The sequence below is a fragment of the Notamacropus eugenii genome, chromosome 5 (genome assembly GCF_028372415.1).
Source record: "Notamacropus eugenii isolate mMacEug1 chromosome 5, mMacEug1.pri_v2, whole genome shotgun sequence".
In the NCBI taxonomy this organism is placed as follows: domain Eukaryota; kingdom Metazoa; phylum Chordata; class Mammalia; order Diprotodontia; family Macropodidae; genus Notamacropus; species Notamacropus eugenii.
Genome location: NC_092876.1, coordinates 452,445,893 through 452,461,132, shown reverse-complemented (window position 1 = coordinate 452,461,132; position 15,240 = coordinate 452,445,893). Strand labels below are relative to the sequence as shown.

Here is a 15,240-nt window from a genome sequence, read left to right as displayed (position 1 = left end):
CAGCTATACTCTTCTTATTTACTTGTTTGCTAGTTTTAAAATCTACATTGAGTGATGTTTTGATTTTTCTTACCACAGCCCTATAATTGCTTTCTTAGAAAATCCTGTTGTTGCTCATGTTAATTTGTAATGTTCATAAAACAGGTATTTTTTTCCTTTTCTTAACAGGACGTGACAATGCGTGTGAGAAGACATCATACATGTTCTTACGAAAAGAGCTGCCAGTGCGCCTGGCTAACACGATGAGGGAAGTCAATCTGTTGCCTGATAACTTGCTTAGCCGACCTTCAGTAGGGCTAGTGCAGAGTTGGTAAGTAAATATGTTTTCAAGGGCATAATTGTCCTGGGATTGTCCTGGACATTTTAGAGGCATAGTTCCGGGTTCCTTGAGTATTTAGGTATTGGAACTGTTTTTTTAAAAAATGAATGTAGAAGGTGTCCTGTCCACCTCTTCCATGCTTCCTGGTGGTGGCTTTCCCTCCTCCGTTCTGAACTCAGATGTGACAAGCTCTACCTTCTGTGGCCTCTGCCCTGCCCCAATTGGGGAGAGCCTTGAGGAAGAGGGAATGGCTCCAGTGCTGACAGCCAGACCCTAAAAGGAGCCATTTGAACCATGGGCAAGATAGAAATCAGGAAGATTGGAGGTGACCCCTGATGTCGATGGAGCTGCCATTTGGACCAGTCCTTCTTGAAAGCAATTTAGAAGAATGCTGAGAAAATTACTAAACTGTGCACGTGCTCTTTGGCCCAGCAATATTACTACTAGGTGTAAAGAGGAAATGACCCATATGTACAGAAACATTGCTGGCAGCTCTTTTTTTGGTGGCAAAGAATTGGAAACTGAGATTTCCATTATTTGTGGAGTGACTGAACATGTTAAGGTATACAGAAGTGATAGAAAAATATTGTAACATAAGAAATTGGGAAAGGAACTTTTTCATAGAACCCAAGGAAGACTTGTTATGAATCACTGCAGAACGAAGTCAGCAAAACAGGAGAAAAATGTGTTCAGTGACAATACTGTAAAGGCGGCTTTGAAAGATTTAAAAGCTCTGATCAGCACAGGGACCAACCCTTTTTTTTACAGAGAATTGATGATGAAATGTGCTACTCAACTTCTGACATTTATGTGATTGACTCATATTTGAATTTCTTTCAGTGGTGACAGATTTGACCTTTTTTGCTTTCCAAGCCACTCTTAAAATATTCTCCAGCAGTACAATTCAAAAGCATCCATTCTTTGGCGCTCAGCTTTTCTCATATTTTAGACGTGGCCGGTGTGGGAGTTGGTTTTGATTGTCTTACGAATTGTGGTAGCAAATATTTTGCCTGTCTTCCCCCCCCTCAATGTGAAGGGGGAAGTGGGAGTGCTAGAAAATAGATTTTTGTTAAGGGTGGCCTTCCTTCCTTAGTCTAGAGGAGGAAGGATGACAAGAATTCCCTTTTCATATGGGCGTTCCTCCTTCCTTTTACCCTGGTAAGTCATACATTTTTGACAATGTATATTAAGGGTTTAATGCTCAAGATCTTCATTCCTGTCTGCTTTTTTGGGTAAATGCTGTGTGAAAGTGAATTAAACTGGAGAGTTAAGAGGCAGCGAATTACAAAGAAAAGAAGACTAGATCTGCTTGCATTTGAGATTAAGCTGTAACTTTTAATAGCCGGTTGAAGCATAACTAATGATGAATAATAATGAATAAAAAATGGAGCAGTATTTTACAAAAAGAGTAGTAGGGAGACACCAAAGGCTGTAAGAAAATATTCTGGTGATAAGTGTTACAGAAAGATTTTAAAAATCTAGGCTGGAGGCAAGATCAGAGACTGTTAAAGACCCTGTTTCAAGGTTGATGGAATGACGGTGATAACAAAGGATACCTGTGAGAAAGCTACACAAGTTCAATCTTTCTTGGGTTTTGTTTTCTCATTGAGGAATGATGAGCTTGGAACTAGGAATGAGAGTCCAAAAAATCATCAGCAGGAAGTGGATACCGGAAGGAAAAGGAGACCTGCCAATGGGCTTCTCGTTTTTCATCTCCCAGCTTCAGAATTTTCCCATCATTTTCGCCGGATCAGTCATGTTGTTTGTGTTTATTCTGACCCAGATGAGTAAATGCAGTGATGTGCACCAGATCTCTAGAAGCTGCCCGCTCCTTGCCTGCTCCGCTGTTGCCAACACTGCAAGTCAGCAGCTCCCTGTGCCTGCTCAAAGAAGAGTCAGTTGACATCGTTCTTGAATGTGATTATTTAATCTGGAGACAATAAGTCTATGATCAGTCCGGCACTCTGCACCACACATTGCCTTCTTCACTCTCACATTCTGTCTGTCTCCTTACAATCACATGGTCTATTAAATGCCAGTGTTTGCTGCGATGGCGCATCCATGAAGTTTTATTGTCTTTAGGTAAAGGGAAGACAGTGTTGGTGATGAGAAGGTCATGAGATGCACAAGTCCTCAGTGGCGCGTGATCACTGCTGTTGCTGTTTTCAGCTCCGTTCCTCCCAGGGACTCCCTGCCATGTCTGGTAGTCGGAACCTGCTCTGGCGTTCAAGTCAGCCAGAACTAGAAACTTGATGATAAGAGTCTCCAGGTCTTACCTCACCAGGGTTCATCATGGTGGGAGCATAGGCACTGATAACGGTGGCATGGCGTGGTCCTGCAAGTGGCAATCACATTATCATGAATATGTTGTTCACTTCTTTTGGTAGGCATACCTCTTCATTGGAAAATGCCCTATTTATATCCTTTGACCATTTATCAGTTGAGGAATGATTCATGTCCTTGTAGATTTGACAAAGTTCTTTAAATATTTTAGATATGAGACTTTTATCTGATAAACTGTCTATAAAAATGTTTCTCCAGTTTGCTGCTTTCCTCCTCATCTTGGCTGTATTTGTGTTATTTATACAAAATCTTTTAAATTTAATGTAATTGAAGTTATCCATTTTATACTTGACTTTGCTATTTATCCCATTTATTCATAAACGTTCACCTCTCTGTAAGTCTGATAAGTAATATGTCCAGCTTTTTTTCAGTTACTCGTAGTTCAACATCTTTTTCGTTTTTAATTCTATTTTTGTAGTTCTTTTTATTACGTTTTGTGGGGTCTGCTTATTTTAGATTGTGTCAGTTAATGCGTATCTTCCCATTCTCAGAATTCCTCATATTTGTCCTGTCATATATAAATGACAGTGTTATTCCTACTTTTTAGTGTTGTTTGCTGGTGAGAATTCAGGTTTTTTCCAGTTCTTTGCTGCCCCAAAGCCTGCTGTTATGATTGTTTTTGTGCAGAAACTCAGTTGTGGCCTTGTCATATGGTCTGGTTACATGGAGAAGGGGAATGGCAGCAAGGTGTGGTGAGAGTCTCGGTCAAGGGCTTCTTAAATGCCTGCTTTATACCAGACACTGTATTGGGATACAAATAAATAAAGGAAGCAGTCACTTGTGGCAAATGACTGAGGAAACAAAGATTCGATCTTTTTTTTATTCAAAATAATTTTATTTATTTTTAATAACAGTAGTTTCAAGGTTAGGAAATGATTATTAATTTTCTGCCTTTTAAGCAATAAAGTAATTCATTTGAAAAAAATGATGCAGAGGAAAATCTTGATTTTTCATGAGAAATGAGTCATTCTGGATGATGAATTTTCCTCCTACCTGACTTCCATTAAAGTCCTGTTTGAGCGTCTTATCAAGATTTGGAGATAAAAGGCTAGAACAATAGAGCACAAGCTCCAAAAGGCTCTGCTTGAAAAGATCTCCAGGACAGTGGATTTTATTGTAACTCTTCCCTTGAAGTGGATTATTTATTATGCATCCAAGATCCAGCCTTACAAGTTCAGAGAACCTCCTCACCAGAAAAATGACCTCAGATGATTTATTTTTTCCATCGTATCCACCCCAGAAGGATGCCCACTAAGGCGTCCGTGATCTGAGTCTGTGAAGGAAGCAGCTTCTAGTGACGAAATTGTGGACCCGTGAGCTGTATGGTGCAGACTTAGGTGACCTGATGGATGTGTACAGACAGTGTGGGGCAGAGCTTTGGGATGTTTGTTTTAAAACTCTGTTGGGGAAATTGAATAAATAAAAGAAAAAAGCATTCATGAAGTACTTAGGATGGGTCTGCTACTGTGCAAGTGCTGGCGTAAGTCACGGAAGTTCACAGGAATGCAGAGTGGGGCCATGGAGAAGTTGGCACGTCTTTTTCAGGAATAGTCCCCTCCTTCTCCCTCCCTCTTCACGTCTTTAGCCTTTTTCTATTTACAAGTTCTTTCTGCATTGCTTCAGATATTCTGCCTCCTCCTTAAAAAGTCCTTCCTTCAGCCCTGCCGTTGCCTCAGGTTATCATCCCATACCTCACTTCCCTTTCTCAGCCAGACTCTCACTTGGACTCTGCTTTCCTCTTCTCACTCCTGAGTCCTTTGCAGTCTGCCTTCCAGTCTCATAGCTTGGTAGAAACTACTTTATTCAGAGTTGCCGTGATCTCTGAAAGTTGCATAGGTAGCTGATGGTTTTTCCTTAGTACCTCTTCTTCCTGACTTCTGTGTAACGTTTGGCCCTGTTGACCAACCTTTCTTCCTATATACTTCTTCCTCTCTGTTTTCTGACTCTTCCTTCCCTTAGTTTTTCTCTCATCTGAATGTTCCTTCTCAGTCTCCTTTGCCAGCTTATCCATAGGACCTTCCCTGACTGTGCATGTTCTCCAAGATTTGCCTTTTCTTGAGAAAGTTCAGAATCTATTTCTGAGGGTGACTTCTAACAGTACACTTACCTTGGTGGTGCTGCTTTGACAGTCCATAAGATTGACCTTCTTGAGGGCAGGATCTGGGTCCCATCAGAACTGTTTTGTTTTTTCGTTGGCCTAGCACAACGTGTTGCTTCCTTGCTTGTCTGTATAGGCGGTTAGGGATAGGGTTAGTATCTTGATTTAAGAAGACAGATATCCCCTTCCATACTGCTGAGCTGGGCTGGCATGCCTTTAGTGATGGTATGCTGATGCATTTAAGAGCTATTGGTCCTGTGTCCTTCCCACTATCTCCAACATAAGAGATGTTTTATATCAAGAGCAACAGTATTGAGATCTCGAAGAATTGATCTTTTTTTTCCTTTCTGATATAAGAATGTTTGCTGCCCGGTGACCCAGCAGTGTCTCTCATTGCTTCCATAGCTACTGATCCCTATAGTTTGTTTTTTTTTTCTATTTTTCTTCATTTCTTTGTTCTGGATTTCTGGCTTTTGCTTGAAATCTTCAGCCTTTTATAAACATCACCTGCAAATAGTCCTTCCCACATTCTGAACTGACCAGTGATCAAGGAAGGATGAAATCTTTAGATCTTCAGTTGTTCTTCCTTGTGTTCATTTCTGGGTGCTTGGTGACTGCATTTGTGTGTCTGACTGCTAATGCTAGAAAGCTGATCTTTTCATACCTAGGAATTTACTGTATTCTGGAAGTTTGATGAATTTAAATAATTTTCCTTTTTCCTTAGTTGTCAATTAAAATGTTGGATTTTTGAATAAATTTCTTTTTTACTGCTTGCTGGTAACTGAAAATATTCCTACCTTTTGAGTAATTTTTTGAGTAGGAAGGGAAAAATGGTCAAATAGGCATTGAATCCTTGTGTATTGATGAATTATGACTAATGCCTCCATTAAGAAACTAAAGTAATTTTTAGTTAACTCCATTTAAAGTTGTTTGTAGTGGGTGTTTAGTACTCAGAATATCTTGCATTATCTTATTTTTCATTATCTAAAAGCAGTTATAAAACACCCACACAAGCCAATTGCCTCTATTACAAGTAAGTTAAGCAGATATGCTGCCCCTTAAGTAAGACAACCTATTCTGGTATTTTCTTTTTGGTTTTTATTGTTACATTTTGTTTTGACATATTCACTCCCCCCCCAAAGAACAATTCCCATAGTATTTTCCTGTAGAAAGGCAAGCATAACTGCTTGAATGCAGTGGTTGCTGTAATATGTTAATATCCATTTTTGTGGTTTACTACTTATTAACAGAAAGAGAGAATGTGTACTTTAATAATATGGAACCAACTTTGTCCATTATGTTTGATCTGAATTTTGCTACCACTGAGTGGTAGCAAAATTTCTTTGTGAATTCTTCATATTTGTTGTTGATACCATATATTTTAAAATATACCACATCAACAGAGATGTGCATACCAGCATAAAACATACATGTGTATATCTGTCAGTGTAAATGTGTATGTGTAAGTCTTTGTACCATAACCAAATGGAGAGATGTGTATTGGGGAGTGAAACGTGAATTTTATCAGGTGAAAACAGGAGAGAATAAATGTTTGTTTCTCGATAGTTGTAAAAAGGGTTGAATGGGGCAGGAGGTAATATTTTCTTTCCTAACTGAAAGGTGTGATTAGGTCATTAGTTGGGAAAGAATTATTAGATGACTATTTTAAGGCTGCTTAGTCAGAACTAGGCTTCATAGAGGGAGGGAGGTCTCTAATAGTGTTAGAGAGTATGATGAATCATTACCAGTTGTTGAAGGTAGAACATTAAACATAAGAGAACTTGTAAAATTAAAGGACAATTGGAATGTTTAGTGAGGGAGAGAAGAAGTAGCGGGGAGAGAAAGGTGATCATGAATACCGGTGGAATTGATAGGCTTATGATACCCTTATGTTCTGACTTAGTATTGAGAGGTTGGGGTAGCAGCTGGTGAAAGGTTAGTGAAACTGCCATGATACCTTTGCTGATAGTTTTGCTTTAACTATGTTGGACTTGGGAGAAGAGCCGTCCCTGGGTCATAGGTTGATAGCCCACTTGCCCGAGTCATACAGCGATAGCCCGCTTGTCCACTTTTCCTCTATCTTCATGTACGTATACGTAGTTAAATTACGTAAACACTATACTTATCCAACTCTCCTGGTTGTCAGTATCACATTAGAAGCATCCTGACACTGGAGCCCTAGGGTCAGCATGTCCAAAGGCAGGAATGAAATAGAGCAAACGAAAAAATGAAGATGTGTGCAGAACACAGTCCCCCTAGTCTGGAACTAAAGAAGTGAGATACTTGATTTCACTCTGGCCATCTTGGTGGATTGTCACTTAATCAAGGTGAGAAATTTGGTTTTAATCCTCAGTGTGAAAAAGAAACCTTGTTTTTCTGAAGACATGAATGACTTTAGTGAAAAGGGTGACTTTTGTTAATTGAAGCTTTCAGGGGTTGTAGAACAGCCAGCGTTGTGCCTAATAATGAGGAGGCATCAGTTGAGTAGATACAGAGACCTAGAAACTGGACTGTGGATTTTACTGTGGGAATGGAGAAGAACGAACAGAAATGAAACCCATAAAGGAAGCTGCAGGATTTAGTTCTGTATTGGTATAGGAAATGAAGGACAATGAAGACTGAAAGGTGGTTAAGTCCTAACTTGGAATATGTATGGAGAATAGACCAGACATTGCCACAGTGACTTAACGGTCAGGGAGAGGACTTCACAGGGAAAATGAATCTGGGCTTGAGAGAGAGCAGAAATGCTGTGATTTGGGATGTTTTCTAGACAAAATGAAATCAGTGCTTAGAATTAGGGAATCCGGTTCCTTAGGCAGTAGGAAATTGTTCAGGCTTACATTTTCTGTTTACTTCCAGTTAAATGTTTGGTGGTCCACTGAGTAATAATGTTCCAAGCATTTTAGAGAATAGAGGAAATCAAAAAGACAATCTGTTGAGTACGAACAGATACTGACTTTACATGTATGCGTTTTATGGTTGAAAGGTATCTTAGAAATGATCTAGTTTAGTACCCTTATTTTTTATTTTTATAGGTGAGGAAGTTCCACAATAACTGAGGTCCATTGAGGTTGTTGCTTGTTAAAGTAAACTCAGATGAATAGTTAGTTAACAATAGAGCCAACCCCAAAGTTCTCTTGGCAGATAATCCATTAATTTTTTCTTCCCCGTATACTTCAGCGATCTTATATTTAGACCTGGAAGGGACCTGAGAGGCCATGCAGTCCAACTCTCTCATGTTGCTGATGAGAAAAATGAGACTAAGAGGAGGGGTTAAATAGTATTTTCTTTTTTCCCCACAATTACATATCAAGAAAATTTTTAGCATTCATTTTTTACAAGATTTTGAGTTCCAAATTTTTCTCCCTCCTTCCCTCCCCTCTTCCAGAAATGGCAGGCATTTTTGATATGCTTTAGAGGGAGAAACAGATCAGAAGGCAAAAAAAAAGCGTGAGAAAGATTAAAGTAAGTGAAAAAAATATGCTTCAAGCTGCATTCCGAGTTCATCAGTTCTTTATCTGAATACGGAGGGCATTTTCCTTCATGAATCCCTTGTATTTGTCTTGGATCATTGAGTTGCAGAGCAGTGCCGAGTCATTCCCCGTTGATCGTTCCACGGGTGTTGCTGATACTATGTAGCTGTTTTCCTGGTTCTGCTCATTTCACTTTGCACCAGTTCGTACAAGGCTTTTCAGGTTTTTCTGAAATCTGCCTGTTCATTATTTCTTGTTGCACAATAGTATTCCGTTGCATTCATATACCATGGCTTGTTCAGCCACTCTCTAATTGATGACCATCCCCTCATTTCCAACATTTTGCCACCATGAAGAAGGCTGCTCTAAATATTTTTGCACATCTAGGTCCTTTTCTCTTTCCTGGGATCTCTTTGGGCTGCAGACCTAGTAGTGGTGTTGCTAGGGTATGCACAGTTTGGTTGATTTGGGGACGTGGTTCCACATTGCTCTCCAGAATGGTTGGATCAGTTCTCAACTCCATCAGCAGTGCATTAGGGTCCCCGTTTTCCTGAATCTCGTCCAATGTTTATCATTTTCCTTTTTTGTCATATTAGCCAATCTGATTGGTGTGAGGTGGTGCCTCAGAGTTGTTTTATTTCTCTAATCAAAAGTTACTTAGAGCTTTCTTTTATGTACCTGTAGATGTCTTTAATATCTTCCTCTGAAAACTGCCTGTTCATATTCTTTGACCATTTATCAGTTGGGGAATGGCTTGTATCCTCATAAATTTGACTCATTTCTCTGTATATTTGAGAAACAAGGCCTTTATCAGACATTTTCAGTAAAGATTGTTTCCCAGATTTCTGCTTTCCTTTTAATTTTGGTCGTGTAAGTTTTGCCTGTACAAAAGTTTTTCAATTTAATATGATGAAAATTGTCAATCTGCATTTCGTAGAGATCTCTCTCTTATTTGGTCCAGAATTCTTCCCTTCCCTGTAGATCTGACAGGTAGACTATTCCTTGATCTTGTGATTTGATTTCTTCATTATCTGTGGTACCTTTTAGCCAGATGTAGTTTTCTTCCTTATCTTTTTTAATGAGGTCTGTTTTTGCCTTTACTTTGTCTAAGATCAGGATTGCTAGCTCTGCTTTTTTTACTTCAGCTAAAGCATAGTAGATTCTGCTCCAGCCCCTTACCTTTGCTCTGTGTGTATCTCTCTGCTTCAGGTAAGTTTCTTGTAAGCAGCATATTGTAGGATTCTGGGTTTTGATGTACTTCACTATCCACTTCCATTTTATGGGAGAGTTCATCGCATTTACATTCACAGTTATGACTGTTACCTGTCTATTTCCCTCCATCCTAGCCTTGCTCCTGGGTGTCCTCTCTCCTTTCACCCTTTCCCACCTCACCAGTGTTTTGCTTCTGTCTACCACCTCCCCTGATCTGACTTCCCTTCTTTCAGTCCCCACCTCTGCCCCCCTTTCTTAGTCTCCTCATCTCCTACTTTCCTGTTGGGTAAACTGAGTGTGTATGTTATTTCCTCTTTGAGCCAATACTGATGAGAAGAAGGTTCAAGGAATGCCCATCACTCCCCCTCATCTCCTCCATTATAAAAGGTCTTCTCAGCTCTTCATGTGAATTGGTTTATCCCATTCTGCCTTTCCTTTCTTTCTGTACCCTTTGTACTCCTCTTTCTCATCCCTTCATTTTTTTATGTCTTTTCCTCCAATTCACCTTATACTTGTGCCCTCTGTCTGGGTATAGTCCTATCTGTACTGTTAGTGATGCACTTTTTAAGAATTACAAGTATCATCTTCCCACGGTTTAGCTCTACTGAATCCCTTATGTTTTCTTTCCCCTTTTTATCATTTCTCTTAGATTTTGATATGAGAAGGTCAGATTTTTGGTTTAGTTCTGGTTGTCTCCTTATGAAAGTTTGAAATCTTTCTATTTCATTCAATGACCATTTTTTTTCTCTTGGACAAGTGATTCTTGGTTGTATCCTAGCCCCTTTATCCTCTGGAATATCGCATTCCATGACCTCTGATCTTTTAGTGTGGCCTCTGTCAGGTCCTGTGTGATCCTGAGTGTGACTCCTAAGCATTTGAATTGTTTCTTTCTTGCCACTTGTAGCATTTTCTCTTTCACCTGATAGTTGTGAAATTTGGCTATAATGTTCCTTGGGGATTTTTTGGGGGTCGGGAATCTCTTTCAGGAGGTGATCAGTGGATTCTTTCAATACCTAGTTTGCCTTCTGGTTCCAGGACAGCTGAGCAGTTTTCCTTGATAATTTCTTGAAAGAGGCTGTCCAGATCCTCCTTTGGATTATGACCTCCAGGTCATCCAGCGGTTCTGATATTGTCTGTGCTGTATTTATTTCCTGTGAGGTATTTTACGTTTTCTTCTATTTTTTTCATTCTTTTGAATTTATTTGATTGGTTTGTGATGTCGCATAGATTCATTAGTTTCCACTTGCCCAATTCTAACTGTTAAGGTGTTGTTTTCCTCAGTTAGCTTTTGTACTTTCTTTTCCATTTGGCCAGTTGTACGTTTTAAGAAGTGGCTTTCTTCCATGGCTTTTGGTCTCCTTCTCATCTAGCAAGTTCTACTTTGTAAGTAGTTTTCTCTTTCATTGCTCTCATCCCCCCCTCCCCCCCATTTTTCTTCTACCTCTTATGTGATTTTTAAGCTCCTTTTTGAGCTCATCCACAAGTTCTTCCTGGACTCATCACTTCCCATGTTTCTTTAGGGTTTTTCCCAGAGGTGTTCTGGCATTGCTGTCCTCTTCTGATTTTGTGTCTTGACCTTTCCTGTCACCATAATAACTTTTTATGGTCAGATTGGTTTTTTTGTTGTTTTCTGCTTATCCCTTTTTTCTCTCTCTTTTTTTGTCCTCAGTTCTTTCTTTTAAATTGGAGCTCTGGTCTCAGAGTAAAAAGGACACTGACTCAGGCTTCTTGTGCTCATGGCTGCAGACCCTGGCTGTTTACCTGGTGCTGCACTGACGTTGTCCTGAGGCCCATGGGGGACCCTCGAGACTAGTGCTGTACTGTGGGCATGAGATGGGGGTTGGCTGGTGCTGCTGGAGTTTGTAGGGGTCTAGCAGCTTGCCTGCTGCTGAGCTGGTAGTATCTGGTGTGTGTGGAGGCCTGATAGGTTGTTTCCACTTTCTTGGGGGCTGCACTGAAATACATTTGGTCAGGCCTTATGAGGCTTCCTGTTTGCCTGTGGTTACACTGAAGTGTGGCTGGGTGGGTGCTTGCTGGCAGCTGCCTGTTTGCTTAGGCACCTGCAGGATAGGCATCTATCCTTTAGCCCAGGGCTTTGCTGAAGCATGTGAAATGGAGTCCTGGCCACTGGAGGCTACCTGTTTGCTGAGCTCCACACTAAAGCATGTGGCAGTTCTTGGAGCTGGAGTCTACTGGTTCCTCTGGCTGTGCTAAGGCACATTAGGAGTCCTGGTGTTGGTGCCTGCCTGCTCCGTTACACTGGGGCTCAGGATCTCCTGCTGCTCTGCTGGTATGGAGCTTGCTGCTGGCTTCCTCAGATGCTTCCCTTCCTGGGCTGCCCTCTCCCCTGTCACCCGAGTGAGAGGGATCTTTCATAATGATCTTGTCCTGGTTCTGCTGTTCTACAGTTTGCTTCAGGGCACTTTTGTTTTATGGTTGTTCAGAGGTGAAAAAGGAGGAGAGTTGCACTGGTTTATTGCTTGTTTTGCTGTCTTGGCTCCTGGAAATTGATTTCTACAGACTTCTTAACCAAAGTAGGGCTAGACGTGATTACGGAAGATAAAATAGGTAATTTTGATTGCATGAAATTGAAAAGCGTTTGCATAGACAAAATCACTGCAACTATGATAAAAAGAGAAGCTGCTGCTTAGGAAAAATTCTTATGTCAGATATCTCATATAAGACCCTGACATGCAGGATGTCTAAGGAACATGTAAAAGTATATCATAAAACAAACAGCACTAAGAACAGTTACCCAATAGATAAGTCGGCAGATAGGAACAGTTATGAAGAGAATTGCAAACCTATAAAGGATTGTTCTAAAATCACATTAATCAGTGAACTGCAAATCACAAGAACTCTGAGGTTTTACTTCCTATCTAGCACACTGGCTGAGATGACAAAAGGTATGGGAATAGTTAGTGTTATATGATTGTACGGAAAGACAGGAACACTGATACAACGTGGATGGAGCTGTGCATTGGCGGGTTTTCCTGGAAACCAGTTTCAGATTAGGATGATAAAAGCCGCTAAAATGGCCATGGCGTTTGAACCAGATGTCCCCCTGCGGGCCGTGTATTGCCAGTTATGTCAGAAATGGAAAGATAAATCTCATCATGAAATATGTCCAGAGCAAGACTTCTCGTAGTAGCAAAGCACTTAAAACAAAGATTCCTGTTTGGGGAGGAATGACTGATGGTATGCATGCGTGTAATGGAGTATTACTGTGCCATAAAATACAACGAAGACGAAGATTATAGAGATGGATGTATAGAAACCGGCACAAAGTACGGAAACAGGAAGACAATACATACAGGGTCTGCAGCAGTCTAATGGAAATGATGCCACTGACCAGAAAAACCGAAAGCTGTGTAATTACAGTCATCAAGCTTGACCGCAAAGACGAGAGAAGCAAGGGTGCTCCTTCCTCTCTGTGGAGGCTGGGGGGGGTGGATTTGGATGCGGAATATTCTGCCATACTTTGTGGATTTGTTGGTTGTTCTTGCATTCCTTGTTGCCCACCCAGAGAGATTGATATTTCCGTATGGGAGAGGGTAGGGATGTATTTGGAAAGGAAGGCTCACATAGAAACAAAAGTATCAGAACTTTTTTTTGAAGAATTAAACATTTTCTTTAATGACTTAATTTTTTTTTTTTTTTTGTGAAGGCATAGTTTAAGGTTCCTTAAGGCATAAATGAAGTCATATTCTTGTGTAACCTTGGCCCACGTCTGTGAGTAGATTTACAAAACAGGGACTGAATTCTTTGCACTAAACCACGGAGAAGAGTAATTATGAATGGCTCGTGCTTATTCCCCAAGTTAGAGAGCACAGCTCCTGACGGTGGCCTGGAGGTTGAGTTTCCAGCCCGACACTGGAAAAAATCCCTCTCCTTCCTCGGAGAAAGTCATTGTGGCCTCATGCCCCAAACAGGGGCACCAGGATGGAAGGACAGTGTTGACCACAGAAACATTATTAAATCTGGCCTGACTAGCTTGTTCCTCTCCGGTGAGGGCCTGAAGTGCAGTGTAAGCAGTCGCACACGTCTTCTGGTTTGCCCATTTACAGGGAAATCATCTCTCACGATACTAAGGGAACTGGCTGCTGTTGCCCCTGCTAACCTGCTGCTGTGGAACAACTGCCAGCTGCCCTGCCCTCTCTTTTCTTTTTCCTTGAAAGTTCCTCCAGTTAGTTTGCTGTCTTCCCAAAGTAGTAAGAAGTCCCGGGGATTTTTGTGGCCACACAAACCCTTGCCAGGAATTGTTGTACTAAGAGTATGTAGTATCTCACTTGAAAAGTACCTGAGCTCTGTGAAATGGAGACAGTAGTTGCCACTTTAATGGGACTAATGAGGTAAGGGGTTTTTTGTTTGTTTGTTTTACTACCCTGAACTTGTATGACAGGCAGCATTCATTCTCTTGGTATAGAGGTCCAAAACCTTCATTATCTGATACTGTGAAATTCGTGGCTATTTTTGGCCCCTGAGTTATTTACCTAATAACAGTGCTTTCCCGGAATGAATTGTCATTCTGGGAACCATACGAGTAGATCTATTTTTTTCCTTTTCCCCCCTATTCTTTTATTCTTTTGTTTCTCTTTTAGTGACTTACTCCAAAAAAAGGATACTTGAACATCTTAAACCCCAGGGCTCTTAACGAAGGTCTATGGAATTTTTACAAGTATTTTGATAAGCTTATTGTAGCATAATTGGTTTGCTTTGCAATTCTATATGTTTTGTTTTATGAGTTTAAAAACGTTCTGAGAAGGGGTTCACAGACTGGGTCCGTGGCACAAAAAGGGTTAAGAATTTTCCTGATTTAGGGTGATGCTGACTTAGAAAAATGTCACTCATCATGTTTTGATTTTTTTGTTTTATGAAAATTCTTTGTGGACAAATTTGACAGAAAAGAAATTATTATCTTATCTGTAGTTTTAGACTGAATGTATCTAAGAGTTGGCTGCAAAGTTGAGTTTGTAACTTCTGTAGTAAGGTTCGCAAGGATTAAAATGGATTTTTTCATGGCAGAGAGCAGTTACATGTGAATTTTGAAGCTTATTAGAGGTTACTTTGAAATTCTTTAATCCTCTACTAATGGCAATTATTTATAATTAAGAGATTCACCAAGCATTCGTTCTTATATCCAGTTCATTTAGCTGTTATTTAGATTTGCTTATAACATTTGAATGATTTTTTTCTAAAGTACAGCCATAATGAAATAGCATGTTACAAGACTTCGTGATAAATGATGAAGACTTTAAGCCTTTATTAAGCAGAACCTTCAAGTAAAGTAGAAAATGTATGCGTATAGAGTCCTTGGCTTTTAGGAAAAAGAATGTCAAGAAATTAGCTTCTGTCAGGGATTTAGTCAGAGCACTTTCAGAGCATCCTATTATGACTTGTGTTTTAGACATAATGAGTTTAAGGTAACTAAGGGGCGTGCAGTTTGAAATGCCCAGGAATTCGGTTGCTGAATAATTAGATGTGCCATCGTGTGAAGTTACCAAGAGAATTACGGAGAACAGAGGGGAGACCCAGGAAGGGACCCAGCACAGAGTTTAGGGCTGCATCCTCGGAGTTAGAGTGTGTGACATGGATGATGATCCGTCCTGTCTGAGGAAGGAGCCGTCAGGCAGGTTGGGGGAGAAGCGAGAGAGCACCTGGGAGACAGGGTAGGGTGGTGCTGAAAGGTCGAGAAGGGGCTGCTGGATTTGGGATATACAAGATCAATAACTGGAGAGATCAGTTTGGGTTAACCAATCCTGTTGGAAGTCTGAGGCAGTGAATGTAGGCAGTTT

The 15,240-nt window shown here is 40.5% G+C and overlaps 1 protein-coding gene across 2 annotated transcripts in view; it reads left to right on the top strand.

Moving 5' to 3' along the window:
• The window catches only part of PDK3 (pyruvate dehydrogenase kinase 3), a 110,231-nt gene that overhangs the window by 31,173 nt on the left and 63,818 nt on the right, over nt 1-15,240 (top strand). For both annotated transcript variants that reach the window (XM_072615242.1, XM_072615241.1), the window contains exon 2: nt 169-310. In XM_072615242.1, coding sequence (XP_072471343.1) covers nt 169-310 — 142 coding nt within the window. The remainder of the gene's footprint in view (nt 1-168; nt 311-15,240) is intronic.